At 54.7% G+C, this 24003-nt stretch overlaps 1 protein-coding gene across 6 annotated transcripts; it reads left to right on the forward strand.

Moving 5' to 3' along the window:
* The first annotated feature begins 600 nt into the window (after positions 1-600).
* Positions 601-23393, forward strand: Ubxn11 (UBX domain protein 11). 6 transcript variants are annotated; one of them, XM_055611525.1, is made up of 15 exons: positions 601-644; positions 5165-5268; positions 5995-6023; positions 6437-6535; positions 9145-9248; positions 9653-9737; positions 10090-10169; positions 13232-13358; positions 19881-20095; positions 20281-20358; positions 21428-21545; positions 21657-21760; positions 22824-22897; positions 22974-23114; positions 23193-23393. In XM_055611525.1, exons 2-15 carry the CDS (start codon positions 5198-5200, stop codon positions 23380-23382), a joined length of 1515 nt encoding a protein of 504 aa, XP_055467500.1. In that variant the 5' UTR covers positions 601-644; positions 5165-5197; the 3' UTR covers positions 23383-23393. The 6 variants fall into 6 exon arrangements, with proteins under 6 accessions (XP_055467500.1, XP_055467504.1, XP_055467502.1 ...); XM_055611529.1 differs by lacking the exon at positions 22974-23114; XM_055611527.1 differs by lacking the exon at positions 6437-6535.
* The last annotated feature ends 610 nt before the right edge of the window (positions 23394-24003 follow it).

A 24003-nucleotide genomic window follows, 5' to 3' on the forward strand; every position in this document is an offset into this window, starting at 1 on the left:
GAACTAGAGTTAGAACCTTCCCCTAGGGCATCATCTGGCCTATAAATGAGAGGAAAAACAGATTCCTGGCTTTAGTTTTCCAAGACAGGGTTTTTCTGTTATAGCCTTGGCTGTCCTGGTCTCGCTTTGTAGATCAGGATGGCCTCGAACTTACAAAGATCCACCTGCCTCTGCCTCCCAAGTCCTGTGATTAAAGGCGCGGGTCAACGTGCCCAGCAGAAAAACTGAGATTTAAATATTTATTGAGTGATCTACATCATTCCAATTCATCTTTGCATCATCAGATGGGAAAATAAAGGAAACACGATTTCTCCAAGATCAATTTAGCACAATATCGGCACTTTAGGGCTCAACAGCTTCAGGTCCAGAGGTTCCCAGCGATCAGCCTCTCGAACTCAAGCCCAGGTAGCAAGGAAGCTCTCTGACCTCTGACCTCTTAGAGCGGTGCCTTCTGGGATTTGAAGTACTATCTGCAGCGCCTCTTCACCGTGGGCCAATAGTATTCGGACACAGCTTTACCCGCCTTCGTGGTTCGTCAGAGATCCTCCAAGAACCAGCCAATGAGAAGTGCTCCGGTCCTGGTCGCCTGGGAAACCCCGAGACAACAAGATGGCGGCCCTGCGGGACGGCTCGCTCGCCCTGTGGTGAGTCCCAGCTCCAAGCCTTTCTGCCCCGCCAAGTCCTCCCGCAGTCCGGGCCCCCCGCCCGGACTCCGAGGGCCGGCGACCTGCGTGGCTTGGCTCAGGAGGAGAGTGGGGACCCTGCTCCCGTGTCCGCCCGTGGGGGCGGAGCAGGCGGCGGGCTCCTGGGGCGGGGTTTGGGCACCGCAGCCTTCCCCGTGCAAGCGCGCCCAGCAAGGGATTGGGAGGTTGGCGCGCAGCCGCCCGGCTGGCTGTCTTGGAGTCCAGGTGTGTCGAGGGATGGCCGCCTAGGACAGCACTGGGTTCGGTCCTCAAGATGAAGAGGCACAGGGCATGTTTGTAACCGGAGGTGACAACCGTACCTTCCAACCCTCGTCGGTTTTGGTGGCATACTCCTGTACTGTACGTAGGGGCTGAGGCAGGAGGATTGCAGGGTACGAAGCCCATCTGGCTACAAAGCTAGCCCTAGGTCAATCAGGGCAATTCAGCGAGACCTTGCCTCAGAATTTAAAAAACTAAAACAAGGCCAGGAGTGGTGGTGGCTCATGCACACTCGGGAGGCAGAAGGAGGAGACCTCTGAGCTTGAGGCCAGCCTGGTCTACAGAGTGAGACTCTGTCTCAAACAAAACAAAAAAATAACTAAACAAAATAGAAGACTGGGCTTGGTGGTCTGCAGGCCTGTAAACCTAACTACTCAGGAGGCCGAAACAGGAAGATCACACGTTCAAAGTCAGCCTGGACTTTAGAGCCAGTTCAAGGCCGTTTTGGGCAAAGACCTTTACACACGTGTGTGTGTGTGTGTGTGTGTGTGTGTGTGTGTGTGTGTATGTGTGTGTATAATTTTGTACATATGTATGTCTGCACCGCATGCATGCATGATGTCAGGAAGCCAGAAGAAGGCATCAGCTTCTCTGTAACTGTAGTTACAGGAGGGTTGTGAGCTGCCATGTGGGGGAACCAAACCCAGGTTCTTCAAGAGCAGCAATTGCTCTTAACCTCTTCATGAAAAGAATTAAAACCATAGATATAGCTCAGCAGTATCATTCTTGTGTAGCATGTGTAAGGCCCTGGATCCAATCTCCAGCCCTGAAAATGCTAATTAATTAAAAACAAGTTTAAAAGGACTTCAGGGATTGCTCAGCAGTAGAGTACTTGCCTAGCATTTCAGTCCTGAAACTGCAAGGGGAGAGAGAAGGCACAGCCCTGTCCAGGAGAAATTCCCAGACTGAAGGCATTATTTCAGGCTTTAGCCTCAGGAAATATCCTTTATCCTCAGAGAAGTACACCAGAAGGTTAGGGGAGAGTAAAACTAAAAACAGGGCAGTGGAATAGCTCCCAAAGAATTGCATCCAGTGGCCTGGGAAAAAGAACCCACTGCGAGAGACATTGCAGCGCTTAATCTGGTAGTCGATAGGATGAAGAGAGAATAAAGGAGAGAGAAAAAACATGCAGTGAGAGTGATGAGGGAGAAAAATAAATAAGGAGGAAGATGGAGGAGCTGAGTGTGTGGGACAGTGTTGGATTTGATCATGGAAGTTTGTGTTTCCTGTGGTAGTTTTGCTGATAATATAGTTCACACAGTCTATGCATTACCCTTCACTGTATAGATTCTAGCCATTTTTATGTTTCATTTAGGTGAAATGTCCAGAGTGGGCAGATCTGTTAGCTGCTACCTAAGGTTGGCTGGAAGAGATGGGGTCGGATCTGGAAGGAGGACGAGGGCAAGCTGGTGTACAGGTTTTTGTTTGCTTTTTTGACTAGGTCTTGTCATGCAGCCCTGACTGGCCTGGTACTTGCTATGTTGCTCTTGCTAGCCTTGAGCCCACCTTTGCCATTGGTGGGTCACAGGTGTGCATCATCACCCTTGGCTTTACAGGATCTTTTGGTGACTCCTGTCTGTAATCTCAGCACTTAGGATGCGGAGGCAGGAGGATCTCTGTGACTTTGAGGCCAGCCAGGGTTGTACGGTGAAATCAGAATAACAAGGGGTGATAGGGAGATAGGCTAGCTGGGGGAGCACTGGCTTTGCAAGCCTGAGGACTTGACCTTGATCTTTTAGAACATATTAAACAAACAAACAAACAAAAAAGCAGGGTACGGTGGTCACACCTGTAATCCCAGTACTTGGGAGGCAGAGGCAGGCGGATCTCTGAGTTCGAGGCCAACCTGGTCTACAGAGCAAGTTCCAGGACAGCCAGGGCTACATAGAAACCCTGCCTAAATAAAACCAAAACCAAACTGGAAAAAACTCTTAATTTCATTCTTTGAAATGGTGAAGTGTATGAAGTCTGTCTCAGTAAAGCCATGTAAGAAAGAAGGTGATTATATCTTACATAACTCCATTTATGTGACTTTCTCAAATTCCAGAGCTGAGCAGGAATGATGGCTCATTTCTCTACTCCTGGAACTCAGGAGGCAGAGGCAGGTGAGATCTTTGAGTTCTAGACCCCCCCCCCCCCCCCAGGGCTACGTACTGAGACCTTGTCTAAAGAAAGAAAGAAAGAACATTTCAGAGACAGAACCATGGTAGCTGCCAGCAGTCAAGGCTAGTGAGGAGGCAGAGGATGACTCAGGCTGCAGGAGGAATGCCTGCGGGATAGGAAAGGCCTGCATCTCAATGGCAGTGGTTAAGCCCTTTCTGTCCCTGTGATCAGATGGTACCGGCCTGCACACCAGACTACAGAAACAGTCAGTTCCTGCCCTCATGCTGTATTGTGATTGTGGGAAGAGTGTGGCTCACAGGAGGAGACCATTCCAGAAGGGGAGGCTAGTGACAGGGAGCCATGAGTTCAGGACATTGCTGACTGTCTTCAGTGTGGTCAGGTGGACAAGCTAAAAGGTAGACAGGCCCAAAGCACCCATGGCAATTTTATTCCCCCTCCTCCTTCTCCCTCTCTCACCCCCTCATCCTCATCCTTTTTCTTCTTCTTTTTGATTTTTTGAGACAGGGTTTCTCTGTATAGCCTTGGCTATCCTGGACTTGCTTTATAAACCCGGCTGGCCTCACAGAAATCTGCCTGCCTCTGCCTCTGCCTCCCTGAATGCTGGGATTACAGGTGTGAGCCACCACGCCCCGCTCTCTCTTTCTTTTTGTAAAGATGGAATCTCACTTTGTAGCCCCCGGCTGGCCTGGAGCATGCACAGATCTGCCTCCCCAGCTTTGAGCTTTTTAAATTCAAGGGAGAAAGGCGCCCTTGAGGAGGTTTGTTCAGAGGTGTGGCATGTCACTAGCTTGTGGGCATCAATGAAGGGAGCCACTGAGGGCTGTCCTGTTTAACCACGTAAAGCCCAAGGGTGCCCAGACCCTCAGAGACATGCAGCGGGTATGGTGAGGAGGCTGGACGCTGGGGTGAAGGAACTCTGGTTCCTTCTGAGGAAACGTGAATCCCAGACTCTAGAAAGAAGGTGACGGAGGCTACCTCCAGGCAGCATGGAGAGTATCAGGCTCAGCTGTCCTTTGCTTTCTGTGGCTGTGATAAAGACCCTGGGCAAAAGGAACTCGGGGAGGAGAGAGTTTATTTGGCTCCTACTTCCCAGTTCACAGTCCAGCATGAAGGGGAGTCAGGCAGGAACGGAAGCAGAGGCCATGAGAGACCTGCCTACTCCGATGGCTTGCTCAGCTTGCTTTTTGTCCAGTCGCGACCTCCCTGCCCAGGTGTGGCCCAGCCTGCAGGAGGCTGCAGAAAGCCTTCCCTCATCAAGAATAGGCCCACAGTCTTGCCTACAGCCTAATCTGACGGAGGCACTTTCTCAGTTGAGGTTCCTCTTCCCAGATAACTGTAGCTTGTGTCACGCTGGCAAAAACTGGCTAGCGTCACATTTCCAGAGGACTGGATTTAGCCTATCTCTAATGGAAACCCCTTCTTTGGCTCTAGGCTTGCTAAACTTTAGTCACTTTATGTAAGGAACAGAGTGGTGGCTTTCAGTTACAGCTGGCTTGCATACGTACGTTGTTCATTGGAAGAGTGTATTCAAGTGTCAGTCCCATGTGCCAATGACAGTGACCTCAGACAGCCCCAATTCAGCTTTCAGCTTTCAGCCACAATTTCAGCTTTCAATTGAGCTTGGCACTGGGCAGAATGCTTTAGGACTTTGAGCCCCCCAAGTCACCTGCCTTGCAGCTGCTGAGATCATGCACATTTTACATGGGAGGAAGGAAAGGTGCCACCTAACGCTGGGCAGCAGAGCATGTGCCAGGGCCTAGGAGCTTGGCCTCCATGGTGCGTGGCTGTGCCCCTGGTGGTCCCTGCACCTGGGTTCTGGCAGGAGGGGAGGAGGTGCCTGGCTTCCCGCCAACCAGCCGAGTGGCAGCCTGTGCCCACACTCAAAGCTTGGGGAAGTTGTAGGCCCTGCACCCCACCAGGCGTGGGCTTCCACGATCAGAACAGAGAAGCAGAAACTCGTAAGAGCCAGCAGTTGTGAGAACCTCAGCCCCATGTTGGAGAAGTGAGGCCTGCTTATCCTGACCTGCAACCCTGGGTGTCTTCCGTCCACAAGGACTGACTTCCCTCTTACCTCTCAGGAGTTCCTGACAGCGAGCCTCGAAACTAGAGCGATGAGCTCACCTCTGGCCTCTCTTAGCAAGACGCGGAAGGTGCCCCTAGAGCCGGAGCCTATAAATCCTGGGTAAGGAGCCAGCTGGCCTCTAGGTCCTTGCGCCCCAGCCCGGTCTCCTCCTTGATCCTTCCCTCACCAGAGGAGAGTTGACTCCTAGTATCTTGGGGAAAGCAAAGAGCAGGTAGTGGCTCTCTGTGTCTGCCTTCCTTCTCTTTATGCCTCCTGGAAACTCTGGTTTGTGATGACCAAAGATTGGACGGAGCCTTTCTATAAGGAATGGCCCTGTGAGGTGGCTGACGGCTTGTGATTCACTGTCCACTCACTGGTCCTGCCAGCCTGAGCCAGGCCCTGTGCCGGGCTCTTTTAAATGCCAGGGCCTCATATCTTGTAGCAATCCTCGTACAAAGAAGCCTTTCCTGCCTCTTGTCTCATTGCTTCTCTAATCACATGTAGGGTCTTGCTAAGATAAGGGTGCAGAGAGGTTAAGCAGCAAGGCCGGGGCCACTGTACCTCAGAGAGGAGCTAGGGCCAGCTCCGTGGGCTTTGGAGGCTGTGATCTGCCCACCCAGAGCAGCCCTGCAGTGCCCCCATCTTTCTGTGTTGAGAGGAGTTAGGCATCGTACCGCACGTCCCCTGCCTCACCCTGGCTAAGTATAGATTGGGGGTGGGAGTGTTCAGGAGACAGAGGCTTAACCTCTATCTCTTTGAGCCTTGCATGGGGCCTGGAACCTTCCCTTGGCAGCATTCCAAGGGGCTTAATTTGTATTTGTTCCTTCTTCCTGCCTGGGTTCCCAGGAGGCGAGGGATAAGAATCTACGAAGATGGTAAGTGTGTGCCCAGTCCCTGTGTCCCCTCCCCTCTCACCAGTCTCCTTACAGCTGGGCATCTAGGGAAAGAGCATGCTGAGGGCTTGTGAGACTGGGCTTCTTGCCCGCTCCCTGTACTCCTCAGCTCCCACCCCCTTGCCCTGCTCCCTCAGCAGAGATAACCAGGCTACCATAGATCCCCTCTGCCCAATAGAAGATGGTTATGGGTGCCTCAAAACTGTGGGAAGACCAGAGGTGCAGACCCCAGCCTCTGGCTTGTAGCCTTCCCTCCTGCAGCCCTGGCCTCAGCACTGACCTGACTGTGCACTTGGAGGCAGCATATGAGCTGTTTCATCTTGGCCAGGGCCCAGGGCCAGAGTGCTCTCTGGGCTGTGGTCCCAGGGAAGTGACCTGGGTGTCCCTATCTGTAGAAGATGAGGTGGACATGGTGAAAGATGCGCAAGACACAGAAGAAAAGATCTCGATCCCTTCCTGCTATGGAGGCATTGGTGCCCCTGTCGGCAGGGAAGGTGAGAACAGAGGGCTGAAGGGGTGTGGGTCCCCCTTGCTCGCAGCAGCAGGAGAGGCTCTGAGCCACAGCGTCTACTCTCACCCGCTGGGTCAAGGCACTGCTCCCACTCCTGGCTAGTTGCCCCAGTGCCTGCATCCCACACCCATCCAGGACAGGTTTAACCTAAAACCACAGTTGGTCTGGTCAAGCCCCAGGCCAGGCTGTGGCTAGAAGCTGCAGTCTCCAGCATGTGTGATGTCAGCGGGTCTGTGACTGAGGCTCAGAGAGTGAAGAGCCTGAAGGGAGAGCTCAGCCTCTAGCTGGCCATCTGCTTTCTTATCTGCATGCTCCGAAAAGGGCCGAGTTCCTTAGGAGGAGGCCATTTCACATGACTTTGTGTCTTCGAAGGGCTGTGTGGAGTTGCCTACAGTGGGATGAGGACAGAGGGCAAGGGGGCAGACAGGCCCCAGGTGGGATCAAGGGAAGTTGGGAATAAGTCTAGAACTTTCCATCAGCTGTGACATCTTAAGCAGTTTTAACTTCCTCCTGCTTCCCTGTGCGCTCGGGGAAGGAGAGCATCAGGCTGGCCTGTTATAAGGATTTGGTGAGATGCTACTTGGCGGGGTCCCTCGCCATCATACAGGGTACTCAGAGCAGTGGCCACCACTCTGAAGGGCAGTGGGGGGAAAGGCCAGGTGATCCTGGACCAAACTCTCCTCCATTCGACACTGGCAGGAAGTCAAAGTAGAAGAGATGGGACTTGCCTAGCCCAAGTCCCATAGAGACTAAGTGACAAAGCCAGGATCTCCTCTGCCTAGCCAGGGGGACAGGAGTGGCCACAAAGCCCTCACCTCTCTAGGGACTGTACCTCCTCTGGCCACTTCTCCCCTCCACATCCAGCTGCTGTGCACCCCGCCAAGGTCTCCCATAGGACCTGCCTCTCCTGCTTCACTTCTCTGCGCAGCAGCCACCTCCCCTGCCCCCACTGTCTCCTTCTCAGAGCATCTCCATGCTGGCTAGGTTTTGGATGGCCTCTCAGTCAGGGTCTTTCTCCTTGCTTGCTTTCTTAGTGCCTCCTCTTCTTTTCTTTCCTTTTTTTTTTTTTTTTTTTTGTGAGAGGTCGGGGTTTGGCACTGTCTCATCTAGTTTAGGGCAGCCTCAAACTCACTGTGTAGCCAAGGATGATCCTGAACTTTGTGTTGGGATGAAAGTGTTCCATCATTACCCCCAGATCCCAACCTTTATTTTGGAAAATTTTCACTGTACCGAAAAGCTGAAGTAGGAGTACAGTGTCTCCCAGTTCACAGCAACTGGCATGTCACCCGTAGGCACCTCCCCCTCAGCTGTACAGAGATACGTGCATTAAAGGGCTTCTCTTGGACGAGCAATAGAGGTAACTTGCAGCGATCCTGACATCCACAGCTAACCCCCCAGTGCTCTTGCATCTGCTAATAATAAGGAAACTGTTATTGCTGCACTTCTGAGCACGAATAATTCACTAGCCCTCCTAATACCTGTGCGTTCTGTGTCTAAAACGTCTCTTAGAATGAGTTTTCCCAGACCTGGGACCCGAGAGGCAGCAAGGCTTCACGCATTGTTGCAGTGTTTATGCAACAATGCATAAACAATGCAGTTTAGAACATCTCCAACCTTTGAAAACAATGACATTAGCCACTTTATTTTCTTTTGAGACAGGGTTTCAGTATGTAGCCCTGCTGTCCAGAGCTCACTATGTAGACCAGGCCAGCCCCAAGTCGCAGAGAAGCCGTACCTCTGCCTCCCGAGTTTTGGGACGAAAAGTCTACCCATATGACAAAGTCATATGACTTGTGTTGCAGGGTACAGCTGTGTTAGGTGATTATTTACTTTGTGTGTGTGTGTTCCTGTGCGTGCACTCACAGGGTGAGTATGTACTGTATGTATCAAAGAACACTCTTCTCCTTCCATCCTGTGGATCCCAGGAATCCAACTCAAGTCACCAGGTTTGATGGCAAGGAGAGGGCTGAGTGGAGAAATGCTCCTGTGAACAAAAGAGGCCCTGAGTTCAAGTCCCCAGCACCTGCATACAGGCCTCTCATGGCCTAGTATGCCTGAAACCCCACCATTAGAGGTCAGAGACAGATGGCTTGTGGGAGTTTTCTGGCCAGCCACCCTACCCTAGATAGCAGTCCTCAGGCTCAGTGTTTACCCAACACACATATGGCCCTAGGTTTGACACCCCCCCCCAAAAAAAAAAAAAACAAAGGTGGAGATCAGTAAAGGAAGGCACCCAACATCGTCCTTTGCCTCTACATGTGTGTGCGTGGGAGTATGTAAGTGCACACACACACACACACACACACACACACGCCCCTTAAACGACGTGGCCTGTCTATTGCACCACCAGTATACACACCTGGAGCTTGTTACGGCACCCACCCCCCTTCATGAAGAAGCCCACTGACGCCATGGCCCACTGTGAGGGCTGCACAGGCTGCTCTGGGTAAAGAGCTTCAGGCGCCCCATGGCGGAGGAGCTAGCTGCCGTTGGGCCTGCTGTTTCTGTTCCTGTGCTTCTCTCCCTCCCAGGCCCTTTCCATCCTAGCCTCCACTCCAGGCCTGGACACTAGAAACTTTGTCCACTTGACAGTTTCACCATTCAATGATGACTCGGGGCCTATGTCCCCCCTGCCCGGGAAGCTTCGGGAAATGGAGAATCAGTTAAAGGTCCTGAATAATGAGCTGCTGGCCAAGGTAGGACCTGAGGCAGGAGACAGCCAGGGAGGACTGTTTCCTCAAATTGAACTGCCTGTTTTGATGGCAAGCCATGACCTGGGAATGGTCCCCATGAATTGAGCAGAGGGCAGACGCTGGTAGAATGTGGGCTGGGTAGAGTTAGCGGGTAGCCAAGCAGAGGTGGCAAGTGGGACACTGGGCCCAAGACACAGGGCTCTGCATTTCTCAATTAGTGTGACTGCAGGGGCTTACCTGCAGCTCAGGCGCAGGCGCAGTACCAAAGCCTGGTAGGGACAGGTTTATGCCGTCCACAGACGAAAGGTGTGGAACTTCCCATCGGAAGGGCCAAAGCTTATCTCATTTCTATGCTCTGGGGCTCCGGAACCCACCAGGATTTCTCACCCTGAATCTCACTGCTTCAGGACCAGAAGATCCTGGCCCTGGAAGAGTTGGTGCAAACCCTGCAGGAGCAGCAGCAGCAGCAGGAGCAGCAGCAGCAGCATCAAGGTGAAAAATGCTTGCTTGGGTCCATGGCTCATCGAGGCCTAGACAGTGGCTTCTGGGTATCAAGGCTCCAAAAGCATCACACAGAGTCCTGGTAGGGAGGGATGACAAGACTTTACCCAGTGCCTTATGTGCAGACTGCACTGTCCTGAGCCCGGAGCCACGCTAACGGATGCAGGGATGAGTGGCTCCTGAGAGACAGTTCAGGCAACCCTCTCCCACCCCACCAGGGCTAGGAGAGGGCAGAGAGACAGGGCTCAGGGGCAGTTCTTAGAGCATCCTGAAGACCCTAGGGTAGAGCCCCCGTCAGCCTCTGGGTTGTGGCCATAGAATCACTCTGCCGCTTCATCCCCAGGAGACAGTGCATCCCTGAAGCGGCAGGAGGAGCTAGAGACACAGTGCATTCAGCTGCAACGGCAGGTTGGCGAGATGGAGGTGAGAGGCCAAGGTCTGTGGAATGGATGGCCAGGCCGCTTGCCCTGGTCTCTAGCTGCCAGTAGAGCCCCTCAGTAGCCTTCAGGGGCCCTGCCTGTTGCCCTGCTCTGGGTTGACCCAGAGTTTAGAGTCGGGTTGGGAGGGTATCCGACACCATGGCACACTACTTCTTTTGGGCCTGAAGCAAACCCTGACTACACCCCCTCTTGCTTAATAGACTTCATTACTCCACTTGGCTGTCTTCCCAGGAACTCATGGTAGGTTTGTGGCTAGCCCCCGCTCTCTTACCCAGAACCTCTCTGCTCTCCAGCCACCTCGCCTCCCTCGGGTCCCTTAGCTGACCTCTTTCCCACCTTAGGACCCTAGCCCGTGCTGTTTTCTGCTTCCCCCTGGACAGGAATTCTCACTCCTTTCCTTGAAGCCTTTCTGACCTCTGACCAGTGCAGGCTCATCATCCTCTGCCTTCCTAGTGCCTCGTCTCTCTTCCCTTGTGGGACTGTAAATTCCATGAGGGGCGCACGGCTCACCCCAGACCTAGAGCTAGGCGGTCCCCTGCCTCTGGCCATGACTTCTTTGCCCAATGACTTGGTCACCACAGTCACTTTTCTTCCACTCAGAATTGTGGTCAAGCTGCAAGACTTGAGCTGGAGGCACCGGTGCCCAGCAGGGGCCCCTCCTGCCTCGCAGTGCTGGTGCCGCAGCCCTCTGCGGCCTGCTGCAGAGCCATTTCTGGAATGTAGCGGCTCTCTCTGCCCAAACAGAAGGGTCTCCAAAGCTCCCACGCACTGCAGGCCTGTTCATATCTGGGGCTGTGGGTGACAGCTGCGGCTGTGCCTGAACAGCCTGCTGGGAATGTGTCAGCCCATGGGGCAAGGGCACAGCTCAGCCGTTGCACCCCAGCTCCAGCGTGCACCTTTCACATCGGTGTCGGTTCACCAATTGTTTGGTTTTGTTTTCTGAGACAGGGCTTTTCTTTCTAGCCCAGGCTGTCCTGGGACTCACTCTGTAGACCAGGCTGGCCTCGAACTCAGAGATTCTTCTGCCTCTGCCTCCTGAGTGCCGAGACTAAAGGTGTGCCCTCACCCCACTGAGTCATGAATTGAACAAACCTAAAGTATCTGATGGGTGACACCACCAGCCATTAGGCTGTGTCATCTGTACAGAAAGACAGGGTCCCCACATGCATGAGGCTGACAGTCTATAGAAGCAGAGAGACATATGCGACTAGACAGAAGGCTATGAGAGCGTGGAAATAGTGAGTTACAGGAACCATGCTGCTGGGGTGGTGATGGAGGCCTGGGAGGGGTCTAGGCAGAGAGAAGGCTCCACCTGCCACAGCACTCTGGCTGTGGTGGAAGTCATGAGGAGAGGCGGGAGAACGAGAGAGGCCAGGACAGAGGCCTCGCTATGGGCTCGTTCGGAGGGGGTCTTTGTGCACACGGGGGTGGACACGAGCCATAAAGGAGAGTGTGGTTGGGGCTGGGTGCGAGGAACTGCACAGGAGGATGGGAGGGAAACACTTACGCATGAAGAGGCTGGAAAGCCGGCTGTGTCGACAGGCCTAACTGCAGCAGGGTGTGGCAACAGCAGGAGTAAGAACTAAGCTGAAGGTTTCAGTAGAGGGCCTGGCAGACGCCCTCTGTCTGGGACACAGGTGGGGAGGAGAGGCCATGGCGTCCTGGGTTAGGGTGTGGGCATGACATGGGTTGGCGGAAATGGTTGGGGGGTGCTGTGGGAGTGGCACTGTGGTCTTTGCTGTGGGTAGCACAGCAGGAGTGGCCCATGGAAGATGGCAGGTGTGGAGGGGTGCTGCTTGCTGAGGTAGCGGAGGTCTGGGCTCGGGGGATGCAGCACCATCCACACAGGTGGAATCTAATGCTCACCACACGTCTGCATGGTGGGGAGCGGGGGCGAGCTCAGAGGTGAGAGGCACAGTCCGTGCGAGTCTGGGCCCTGTCCTTACGGATGTGGGAGTGGACAGGAGCTGTAAAAGAGGGTGTGGCCAGGGCTGGTGAATGGGCATAGGGATGGCAGAGGCAGTCACACGTGCAGTGGGAAGAGAACCAGCCATGTTGAAAGCGGCGACGACAGCATGGACCAGGGTTTCACAACAGCAGGCAGTTAGTTGGTGACCACACCACAAGGAGGTCCGAGAGCTGTGGAGCAGAGGGGCTGGCAAAGACCGGGAGAGAAGAAAACGGTCACAGAAACAGATTACATTAGTCCCAGCACTTGGGGGGCAGAATAAGGCAAATCTGAGTTTGAAGCCAGCTTGATCTACAAAGAAAGTTCTAGGACATCCAGGGCTACACAGACCCTGTCAAAAAACAAAACAGAAAGTACAGTGTGTAGACAACTCTTCCTGGGCTGCAGACGGCTCAGTCAGGAAAGTGTTGGCTTTGAAAGCACGAGGACCTTTGTTCTGTCCCTACACCCATTTTTTAAAAGGCTGGGAATGGTTTCATGGATTAATTATCTCAGACCAAGGGAAACCGAGTCAGGTGGGTCGCTGGGGCTTCCTGGCCAGCCATGGCATCCAGGCAGGGCCCAGGCTGTTGATTGAAAAGCACCAAGATGGACAGTGCTTGAAGAGGCAGGACAACCAGCCTTGTCCTCTGGCCCCCACGCACAGGTGCATTTGCGCATGTGCCCCTGCACATGCCTGGAGTCACAGACACACGAACACACGCACACTAGAGTCTAGTGTGGCAGAGAGAGAGGGAGGCTCACTCATGAGGAACAGCTGTCCCCACGCTCCCCACGCTCCCCACGCTCAGGCCAGACCCACACAGTCCCAGAGCTGTGGCGGCCAGCTTTATGGAGTTCTTGAGTTATGTGCCGTTCAGTGCTGATGGGAGGGGTCTCGCTGAGCACACTGAGACAGGTTGCTGTCACAGCCCCATCCTGCCTGCTGTTGTAGGAGGGCAAGTGCGATCGTGGTCACAGGCAGGACACAGCCAGGGCCTTCCGGCACATTCTTTGTCCAGGCCACTCTGGGCTGAGGACAGACTGGGAGGTGGGCAGGTGGTGCCACAGCACGTCTCCCGTCTTGTGCCCCACAGCGGTTCCTCAGTGATTATGGCCTGCAGTGGGTGGGCGAGCCCATGGACCAGGAGGACTCAGAGGGAAAGGAAGGCGGTGAAAGTGATGAGCGGGACTGGATGACAGCCAAGAAGTTCTGGAAGCCAGGTAGAGTAGAGCATCCTTCCTGGGCCTCTTTTGGCCCCTCCTGTTGGCCTGCCACTCTTCCAGAGGCCCTTTGTTTCAAGCCTTGGCATCCCAGCATTGGGGTTTGGTGGGGGGTGCTGAGTTACCCAGCACCTTGCCCCTGACCCATGGAAAGAAAAGCCAAGGTCTCCTTCCCTAGCCTCACTTCAGTGTCTGCCTGCTCATTAGCCAAGGGCCTCAGAGACCCAGAGTTACTAGACATTTGATGCTTTCTTCCTGGAACTCACTCTGTACACCAGGCTGGTCTTGAACTCAGAGATCCATCTGCCTCTGCCTCATTTTATTTTTTTTCCCCTCACTGACATCTAGTGGGTCCCTCTCCCTCCCAGTCCACCTTGTCCTTAAATTCAGACCCATAGAGTTGCTTCTGCCATAGGGCCCATTTTCTTCAGGGTGGCTCTGGAACCTAACTGAGACCCTCATTTCTACTCCACCACCTGTTCAGGGGTGGCTTGTGGCTTGGACAAGCCACTTCCCTTCCCTGAGGCTCAGGGTTGCAAGGAGCAAATGAGTCATGTCGCTCCTGCCATGTCATGCTCTTGTTTCCTGGGCCTTGAAGGTAACAAGGGCCCTGGAAGCTTCACTCCCAAGGGGGCTTTCTAGAAGATGACAACAGTGTTGACGTCAGAAGTGCCTTTCTGGATAAAAACCCAGATTCTAGGGCGGAGGATGTGGCTCAGTTGGTAGGGTGCTTACCCCGAGTGCACAAGGCCCTGGCCTTATTTTCCAGCACCTTTAAGCAGGGCGTGGTGGTGCACACTTGCAGTCTTAACACCCAGGAGGAAGAGACAGGAGGACCAGAAGTTCAAGATTGTTCTGAGCTATGTAGCAGTTCTGAGGACAGCCTGGGCTACAAGAGACCCTGTCTCAAAAAAACAAACACAGGGAATGGAGAGATGGCTCAGGGTTAAGAGGGCTTGCTGCTCTTCCAGACCTGAGCTCAGTGCCCAGTACCCACTTTGGGTGGCTCATAACCTCCTGTGACTCCAGCTCCAGGTGTCCAAACACCCTCCTAACCCCAGGTCAGAAGCATGGCTCTACCTTCTATTGCCCTGGACACACCCGCCCTTGTTTAAGGGTGTTACCATTCATTTATGTACTTTTTGAGCTTTGCCTTCTTTTCCTCCTTCCTCCCCCCTCTTTCTCTCTTTCCTTCTTCCTATTTTTGAGACAGGTCTTTACCTTGTAGCTCTGGCTGTCCTGAACTCTGTTGTGGAACTTGCCATGTAGATCTGAAACTCAAATAGATCCTCCTGCCTCTGCCTCTAAGCGCTGGGATTAAAGGCGTGTGCATATCACTATGTCCGACTTTTTGTTGTTGGTGTTTTTTTTTTTTTTACAGCTTTCAAAGTTTTTTGAATAAACAGCTTTGGCATGGGCCAAAGGATATCTCATTTTATAGCAAACTAAGGCAGAGTGTCTGAAGGCTGTTGAATGGAGAGCGTTGAAAGCCCACTGGGAAGCAGCCCCAGTCATTTGATAGAAGACGAGGTGTTGCTGGCGGGGAGGACCAGTGGAGACAGAGAAGGGATTTGGGAAGTGGGGTCCTTGGCCTTTTTGACTTATGGAGGGGAGGGGAGGAGTCAGATGGCCCTGGGGCGTGGCTATGAGGAGATGCTAGGGAGCTGTGGCCGGGGCTATGGGAGGCGGCGTGAGGCCCTGTTCCGCAAGGTCTGTGGCAAGACCAAAGCAGGCCAGGGGGTGGCGCTCTGATCACGGGTCTCTAGGGGCTGAGGCCACAACGGGTGGCTGTGGGTACCGTGAGTATGCTTGAGGTTTTCTTCATTGCCCCTGGAGCCCATCTCATGGTAGGTGGGGTCCGTGCCATTCGGCCCTCCCGTCCTGGAGAGCAGCCTTCCTTCTGGCCGGAAGGTGTCTTCTACTGCCTTTGGGGGGGGTGTGTCAGGCCACAGGGCTGCTCTCTACCATGCCTTCTCCTTGTCCCTCGTGCCTCCCCCAGCACCCCTCTGTAAAAGCAGAACCCGGAGCTCTGTTTTGTTGGTGCAGCTCAGGTCTGGCTGTGAAGCCATGTGCTGCTGAGTTAAAGCAGCCAGCGGAGTCGACGGTTGCCTTCCATCTTGGAGCTCCTGGCTGCAGAGCCCTCTGCGCTTTTCTGTTTTTGGCCTTTCAGTGTGGTAGGGGCCTTAGTTCTTCCTGCCAGTTGAGGACATGTTTTACATTTCTAGAAGGTTTTCCGACTTGGGACTTCCTCTTGTCTCGTTCTCTTGCCCGCCTCTGTCCCTGGGGTCCTCTGCTACCAGCGCTGGCTTCTTGCTGGCTCATTTCTGGGCTGCCAGGGGCAAGTGAGACAGAGCATCAGCTTTTATCCAAAGGGGTGATTAGAATATTCTAGATCGAGAACTTTTGCCGTAGGAAGTTTCTCCATGAAGGGGGCCAGTAGAGCAGAGGCCTGGAAAGGGTGTAACCCCCAGCTGGACCCTCAGCCTCTCACCAGGATGTGAACATCACATTGGCCGCTGTGCCAAGCGCTTCAGGGGATGGTCCTTCTCTGGTCGCAGCACACAGCAGGTGTGTGGGCCTCTGAGACGAGCACATCAGTAGACTTGGTCTCTTCACTCTTCTGTCTTTCCTCAAGTTCCCACCTTCCGCCATATCACCCACCTGTCTCTTGCTAGGTCTCTACCTCCACCCCTAGTCTTCTGCCCAACTCCCAAGTCCCTGGCGCTTCTCAGATTCCTACGATGAGGCCACACTGGCAGCCTGTTTGACTTGCCCTGGCTTAGCCCTGGGTAGGCATGCCTTCCCCGCCCACTTTGGCTTCTGCCTCAAGCCCTGACCCCTCCAGCAGATCCCCTTAGCTACCTGGGCTGCTCCCGGAGCTGTGCCAGCGTCCCCTGGGAAGGGTTGTGCTGGAGCGAGGGGTTGAGAGTCTCAGGCTAGGTGTGCTGGGCGCAGCCAGCAGGACCTGAACCCACTGTCTCCTCCGCTGCTGATACCTGGGAGCCTGCAGCACAGTGCTTGGCACACAGTCCAGTTACGTGTGCCTGTGCAAGAAAGGTCCGAGGCCTGGGGTGTCTGGGACTGTTTGTCCACCGGGACAACCCTAAGCTCAACAGCAGGCATCAGGACAAACCTGCCCTGGTGATGAGGATGGTGGGGAACCATCCTCAGAGCTTTTCCCTGCTGGGGCTCCTCTGAGCAGCAGAGGGCATGCAAGTAAGTGGCCAGGGTGGGCCTGGCTGGCAGAGTAACAACAGCTGTTTCCTAATGCAAGAGGCTATGGGTGGGGCTGGGGGTGTCCCTGAGAGGTAGACCATCTCCAGCCCCAAAGCAGCAAGTTATCCTTCCAACAGGCCTGCAAGGGGCACCACTCAGTTCAGCAGTGGCAGGGTCTGGGCCTGCTGTGGGCTCTGCAGTGCAATGGGGGCTCTTTGTATCTGCTGGTGACATTGTTGGCTACCCTGACTCTTCTTGGGTACGAGCCTAAGGAGGACAGGACCCTGGGATGGTGTTAACAGGACTCTCAGAAGCTAACAGAGCCACACTGCTCCTGACATACTGGCAGGCAAATATGCAGGTGGACAGTTGGGTCAGCAAATGCTTCTGGGGCACCCCCATGGGCCAGGTTAGGGGTTCAGTGCTTTAACCCATGTCTAAGAGTTGAAAGGCAAATAATCACACACAAAATGATAAGAGTGTGTGACAAGGGCCAAGAAAATGGGTTCAGGGACTACAAGAACCACACAGGAGGGCCAGGGGCTTCTGGCAAGGTTTTTGGAGAAGGTGGGGCATGGTGTGGCCTGAGCCCACGTGAGTTGGGAGATCACAGCAGCCGCCCCTCCTAGCAGTGGCACAGTTCTAAGACAGGCTGTTACTACCCTCTTTTTGTTTCGTTTTGTTTTTTGAAACAGGGTTTCTCTGTGTAGCCCTGGCTGTCCTGGACTGTCTTTGTAGAGCAGGCTGGCCTCAAACTCACTGTGATCCACCTGCCCCTGCCTCCCTGAGTGCTGGGATCAAAGGTGTGCGCCATGCCCAGTTACTGCCCTCTTTGTACATAAGAGGAAGTCAAAGCTTAGGGCTGCTGCAGAGCTTACAAGCATCAGCCCTAACTGGCCCTGGGGGGCCAAAGAAGTGCCAAGGGGAGAGGGCCGGCCAGCACTTGGGAGGGGGAGGCAGAAGGGTCAGGAGGTCAAGGTCTTCCTCAGTTTCTTTCACTGTGGGCTACAAAAGGCTCTGTCCCAAAAACAGAACCAAACTCCCAAAGTGACATGAAGCCTCAAAGGTGTCCCCAGCACTGTGACCCTTCCTAGAAAGGAATTCTCAGGTAGCTGTGGCACTTAGCAGCTGCCACCTACAAGGCCACCGAGAGCTGACTGAGTCACAAAGGCCCTGCAAGGCTTGCATGACCAGGAGCGTGATACCTCACAGGGCCTAATTTCCTCACCTGTAAAATGGGAACTGAAATGCCTCCCTCAGAGAGTCCTTAAGCCAGGTCCACTGGGCACGATCTTGCTGCCAGGTCAGGGTTCCCGCCTCCCCATTCCACTAAAGGGGCACATCTCCCCACGGGCTTGAGCCAACGCAGGGCTAGCTTTTTGGCCCGAGCTGCCTTGTGTGGGAGTTCCTGCCACACCCCCTCCAGATGAAGGCTCCCGTTGAACTATTTGGCAAGGGCTCACTGACTTACAACTCTGCCCTGTGCTGGAGCTGCAGTTCCTTCTCGATGGGTGCCCGGTCTCCCGCTTCCTTCACTCTCTCTGTCTCTTCCTCAACATTTTTTTTTTTTTTTTTTTTTGGTCTATGCAAATGTTCTGCCACTGGCCTATAGCCCGGCCCTCCGGTCTTCCGAAGCAAAGCTGCCATCAGTGTTTCTGCACCATCCCAGGGATTCCGGTCTGTCCTCTTAGCCTGCTGCCCATCCTGTTTATCCTTTAAGCCTTGGCCGAGATGTAGCTTGTTTTGGACGGCAGTGTTGGCTCTGTTCTGTGGCAGAGCTCACTTTCCTAAGTTATGGGAAGAGGTGCAGGGCTGTTCTTTTTCAGGTTTCTCAGTGTGTTCTGAAGGCAATTGTTGAGGAAGTACCATTGTGGGGCAGGGAGTTGGCAGCGTGCCTGCTTCACATCATGAGGCCGCAGGGTCAGTTTCCAGCATCCCGTAATCTGGACTGTTGGTGGCACATGAAACAGGGAAGCCCAGAGGCAGGAGGGGTAGGCATAGCCCTTCACGTAATGCCAGGTTCAGGGAGAAGGGAGCGCTTGTAGAGGGCCTACAGGCTCAGTGGCTGCAGACTCAACAGGAAACATAAGCCCCTGCACCAGTACTTCCATTCGGGGCCTGAGCAGCCGCACCCCCTGTGCCCCGACCTACGTCCTGACCCAGCCCAGCCATCCCAGGGAGAACAGCTGTCAGGAAGCCCATGGGCAGTTGTGTGCTGTAGGCATACGCTCTAGGAATGCTTAACTGACCCCAGCCAGCTGCCCTCCTGCCTGCCACACTTCTTGTCTGGCACCTTCATGGCTGTCCTGGTCTCCTCTCCTACGACCCTCCACTGTGCACAGACGTGTGGGTAACAGTTTCCAGAGTCCAGAGACTCAGCAGAGATCTCAGGAGTCTGCTACCCTGAAACAGTTAACATCTGGCTAGCAGCTGTCCCCACACCCTGGTGGCCGTGTGTCCCCACCCTCATTCTCCCTGATGATGCAGCCGTCCTAAGTCCTCCAGCTTGCCAGGTGGCCTGGAGCACGTCCCTTTTCATTTTTCTGGTAGTTTCCTCATGCGGAAAGTGGAGATTAAGAACCTCTGCCTCCAGCCTCAGGGTAGACCTGGTGAGCAATGGTTCAATGTGGACAGTTCTGGCTGTTTCAGGTTGGCCCTCACATGGTGATTTCCTTGGCACCTTATAGCCCCCCTGTGAGGCCAACCCTGCCGGCGTCCCATTCTAGCCCAGAGCACTGTGGTAAGGCCACACAGGAAGACATGCAGGGCCTGGGGTTTGAACCCTGAAAGCTTTGATCCAGAGCTGGAGCTTTGCCAATTCAGTGCCTACCACAGCTCTAGTATCAGCTCTAGTATCAGCTCTTAATGCTGTGTATTGCAAAGAAGCTGCTGAACTCTGGCCTCAGTTTCCATCTCTGAAAATGGGAGTGAGGCCCTTACAGTGTAAGATCTGTCAGTGGAGGAGATGAGATGGAGAATAAGCCCCTGACACACAGTAAGTATCTGCTAGGTGGGGCGACACTCACGTAATCCCAGCACTTGAGAGGTGGAGGTAGGGTCAGAAGGAGTTTGAGGTCACCCTCATATCTAGTTGAAGGCTACGTGGACCAGAGCTCAAGGTCAAAGGATATAGCCAGTAAAAGGCAGCTAGCTGTCTTTTTGTTATCTAGTGCAGTGACCCTTTTCTTTTGGCTGGCGCCTTTAGGAGGGGCCTCTGCCGAAGCCTCTGCTCCGCATGGGAGGACCCCCAGGAGCCGGGCCACACTGCAGCCATGGAGGCTTATGGGCATCTACCCCTTTTGCCAGGGGATTCTGTTGTGCCCCCTGAGGTGGACTTCGACAGGCTGCTGGCTAGTCTGCAGGATCTGAGCGAGCTGGTGGTGGAGGGGGAGAGCCAGGTGACACCTGTGCCTGGTGGGGCACAGCTCCGCACCCTGGAGCCCATCCCGCTGAAGCTCTACCGGAACGGCATTATAATGTTTGACGGGCCCTTCCGGCCCTTCTACGACCCTACCACACAGGTAGGATGGCGCTCGGAGCCCATGCTTGCTCACCCCTTCCTGGAGGGGGGCAGCTCACCGTATTAGCTTGTCCTCCACGGAGTACACAGGCCCCACCCCTTATGGCTTATGGCTTCCTAAGGTGGCAGGCTCTGTTTAGCATGACACAGCACAGCTACAGAGGCCTCGCCTGTTCACTCCTGCAGCGCTGCCTCCGGGACATACTGGATGGCTTCTTTCCCTCAGAGCTCCAGCGACTGTATCCTGACGGAGTCCCCTTTAAGGTAACCAGCGGCTCCTCAACCCACGCATTCCTGTGTGGCTTTGGAGAGAATGGGTATAACAGTTTCCTCAGGGATCAGCTGTCGGCTCAGGGGACCCATTCAGGATGCCCTGCAGGAGGGAGAGCCCGAGGCTAGCTTGGAACTAGGATGCTGTCAGGGCCTGAGGTCCCCCAAGCTGAGCAGCAGAGAATGCCCTCTGCTGGCACCCTTTCTGTTTAAGATTTATTTTATGTATGAGTACATACACCTGCACACCAGAAGAGGGCATCAGATCCCAGGACAGATGGTTGTGAGCCACCATGTGGTTGCTGGGAACTGAACTCAGGACCTCTGGATGCTATTAACCACTGAGCCATCTCCCCAGTCCCCCCTCTGCTGGCATTTTGAAGGTACAGCGTTGGCTCTGGGACCACTACTGTGCCCACCCTTCCTAGTGTTCAGCACCTGGGGAACCTGGGGCTCCTGAGGAATCCAGAATGCACAGGAGGCCTGGGGTGGAAGGCAGGGCATGAGTTGCAAACACTGAAAAGAGGCAGAGCTGGCTGAGCTGCAAGGACAAGAGATGAGCCCCTCTGTTGCCAGGGCTGAGTGAGATGAAGGTTGTCATCATGGGGACCAGGAGGCAACAGGCTCCAGAGGCAGGTTATCTCCACAGCAAGGGTGTGTGCCACCATGATGCCCAAGATAGCGTGAGTCATGACTGGGGTTTTTGAGGTGTCTGTCAAGATAGTCTTGGAACGGTACCTTGGCAGGATAACTGTGGTGACCCACAGTGATGGAGTCTGCACAGGCTAGACAAGGCAGGGCCTCTGTGCTCTCCGGACATTCATACCCTCGTGTGATCAGCTTCCAGCGGGGGCAACGTTAGGACTATGGCTTCAGCTACTATGCGAAGGAGGGGTGACTTGCGCAAATAGGGCCTGAGGTGACAGCAGCATGAACTGTGGTTCTCTTGTATTAGACCATCCCTTGGCTTGTCTGTGAGGCCCCCAGGCAAGCAGGGGTTGGGGTGAGGTTGCAGGGCTGGAGAGTTGGGCTCCCCACTTCTGTGGCCCTCTCTTCCTGCCAGGTAAGCGACCTACGCAATCAGATCTTCCCAGAGGATGGGCTGGGCCCATTCCCAGGTGAGGGTCGTGTGGTGGGCCGCAAAATGCGCAAGGCCACGGACAGGGTGGAGGATCCTACAGGTAAGCTGGGCCCCGAGGGTGGCTTAGGGGCTGGGCAGAACAAGCTCCAGGTAGCCTCCACCAGCACCGAGAGTCCCTCCTGGGCCAAGGCTCCCAATGCCCTCCCCGCAGGCTCCCGGATGACTGCTGAGAAATTTCTGAACAGGCTTCCCAAGTGTGTAATCCGACAAGGCGAGGTGATTGACATCCGGGGCCCCATCAGGGACACTTTGCAGGTGAGGCCAGCCCTCATTACCCAGCCTTCTCCAGGAACTGTGTCATCAACCCTGGCTCAGCCTACAGTCTCTTGCTAGGAGGCTCAGGCCTTTAGGCCCCAGGTAAAGACCAGGATGGCAAGGAGACCCTCAGAATTGTATCGTGTCTCTGTGGAGCTGGTGAGGACTCTGCAGTGCCCCACAGGGCAGCTGGGTTTGCTACAGCTGACAGGGTGGGATAATGAGCTCAAGGCCCAGGTCATGTCCTTGGGGAGCTTGGCCTAGGCGCTCCTTGCTGATTGTCCCGAAGGCCTTTCAGATGCTCAGAGTTCATTATCTTGTCTCACCTCCCAGTCTTCCTTCCCAAGTCTCCACCCAAAAAAGGGGTGCTGAGCCTCACGCCCCTGGATCCCAGTCTCCTTTGCCCATGTTACTTTGTCCAGTCTGGCCAACCCTTGAGCTCCTTCCTGCGGCCCACCACCTGAGTCTCACAGACGCCCTTGTTGTGCTGGCTTTCCCACCTCACTTCTGTTCCTGCTAGCCATATGCCCTCAGCAGCCTTCTCTGCAGGAACTGTCTGGGGATTCTTGGGAGAAAGCCAAGGTCACTATGCTGGCACTGAGGGTCCGTTTTGTATCACTGCACTCTCCATCCCTAACTTTTCCTCTCTGCCTGCCTGCCTCGGTTCCTTGCTTTAAGAGCTATAAACTGCTGGCAGCTTCCCAGCCGTCCCCTCCTGTCAGATTCCTGCTGGTCAGGGTTGCTGTGCTGTGGGGAGCATCCTGGCCCCTGTTCCATTTCAGATGACTGCAGTGCATGCTTCAGTCTCAGCTTAGGTGTCTGCCCTGACTGGCTAGGTTAGGTCCCCACGCCTGGCCACCAACTGGGTGGGTCTGTCTCCCACACTGGACTGGGAGAATGGTGACATTGCCTTCTAGAGCCCCAGTTTACACAGAATACCCCAGATCTCTGGCTCAGTGGGCTCCTCCATCCCTGCTCAAGAATGAGCCAGTCTTGTCTAAGGGTGGAGGGAACGGTGGGAGAGGGACCTAGGCTCCAGCCACTCTCCGTGGCTGCCTTCCAGAACTGCTGCCCATTGCCTGGCCGGATCCAGGAGACCATAGTGGAGACACCTGCCTTGACTTCTGAGCGGCGGAGGTGAGGGCTGAGCGGCGGAGGTGAGGGCTGGGCCGAGAGGAAAGGAACAGGGAGCACTGAGGGGCTCGACCTACAGGAGCCTGGAGTCACCCAGCATGCCTGTGCCTCTGCACACCATGCTGCGCATCAAATCTGAGAACGGGGAGCAGGCCTTCCTACTGATGATGCAGCCCGAGGACACTGTTGGCGATGTGCGCAAGCTCTTAGCAAAGGCCAGGTGGGTCCAGGGCAGGGCTGGGGGCTGCAGAGTCCCTGGCCCCCTGGCCTGGCCTGATGTACTCTGCTGGGCACCCAGGGGCATGGATTTGGCCACCTTTGAGATCTTCAGCACCTTCCCACCCACGGTCTACAAGGATGACACAGTCACACTGAAGGCCGCAGGCCTGGCTCCCAGCGCAACGCTGCTGTTACGGGCTCCAAGAGTAAAAGCCTCCCTGTCCAACCCTGGCCCTGGCCCCCACCCTGGCCCAGGCTCACAGTCCTGAATAAAGTGCCGCCCCTGACATTATGAGCGCCGCAAGGCTCTCTAGACAGGGCTGTCTTGAGGGGGAGGCTGAGCTGGGGGGAGGGGTAGTATAGCCACTCAGGCCTGTAACTGGAGCCCCAGCTGGCGGAGCCACTTACTCTTTGTCCCCTGAGTTCCTTTTCTCCCAAGTTGTGCTAAGTGGATCCAATGGAGGGAGTGGCCGGCCCTAGCTGGGTGGACATTCTCTGTCTCAGCTGGGGCAGGGGAGCCTCACTGGGGGTGAGGCTCTGAAGACAGCCAGATGTGTGTAGATCCACAAGCTCATGTAGATAATTTTCCATACTGTGCATAAAACCACTGCCACAACCACCCCCAAACACTCAATCTAATACAACTGCAGCTGTACGCGCCCCCATAACCTACCCACACTGAACCAGTCCGCTTCAACACGGGGGAGCCCTGGGCGTAGCCGCCCTCAATGTCAAGCAGCCAGCCAGCCAGAACCTGCATGAGAAACAGGGTCACTTAGCCACCATATCCAGAAACTTCATGTCCGCCATGGTCACGTGCTAACGGACAGAGTCAAACATGCTACACACACACACACACACACACACACACACACACACACACACACACA

Source organism: Psammomys obesus, unplaced genomic scaffold, assembly GCF_907164565.1.
Source record: "Psammomys obesus unplaced genomic scaffold, mPsaObe1.curated_primary_1811, whole genome shotgun sequence".
Taxonomy (NCBI): Eukaryota; Metazoa; Chordata; class Mammalia; order Rodentia; family Muridae; genus Psammomys; species Psammomys obesus.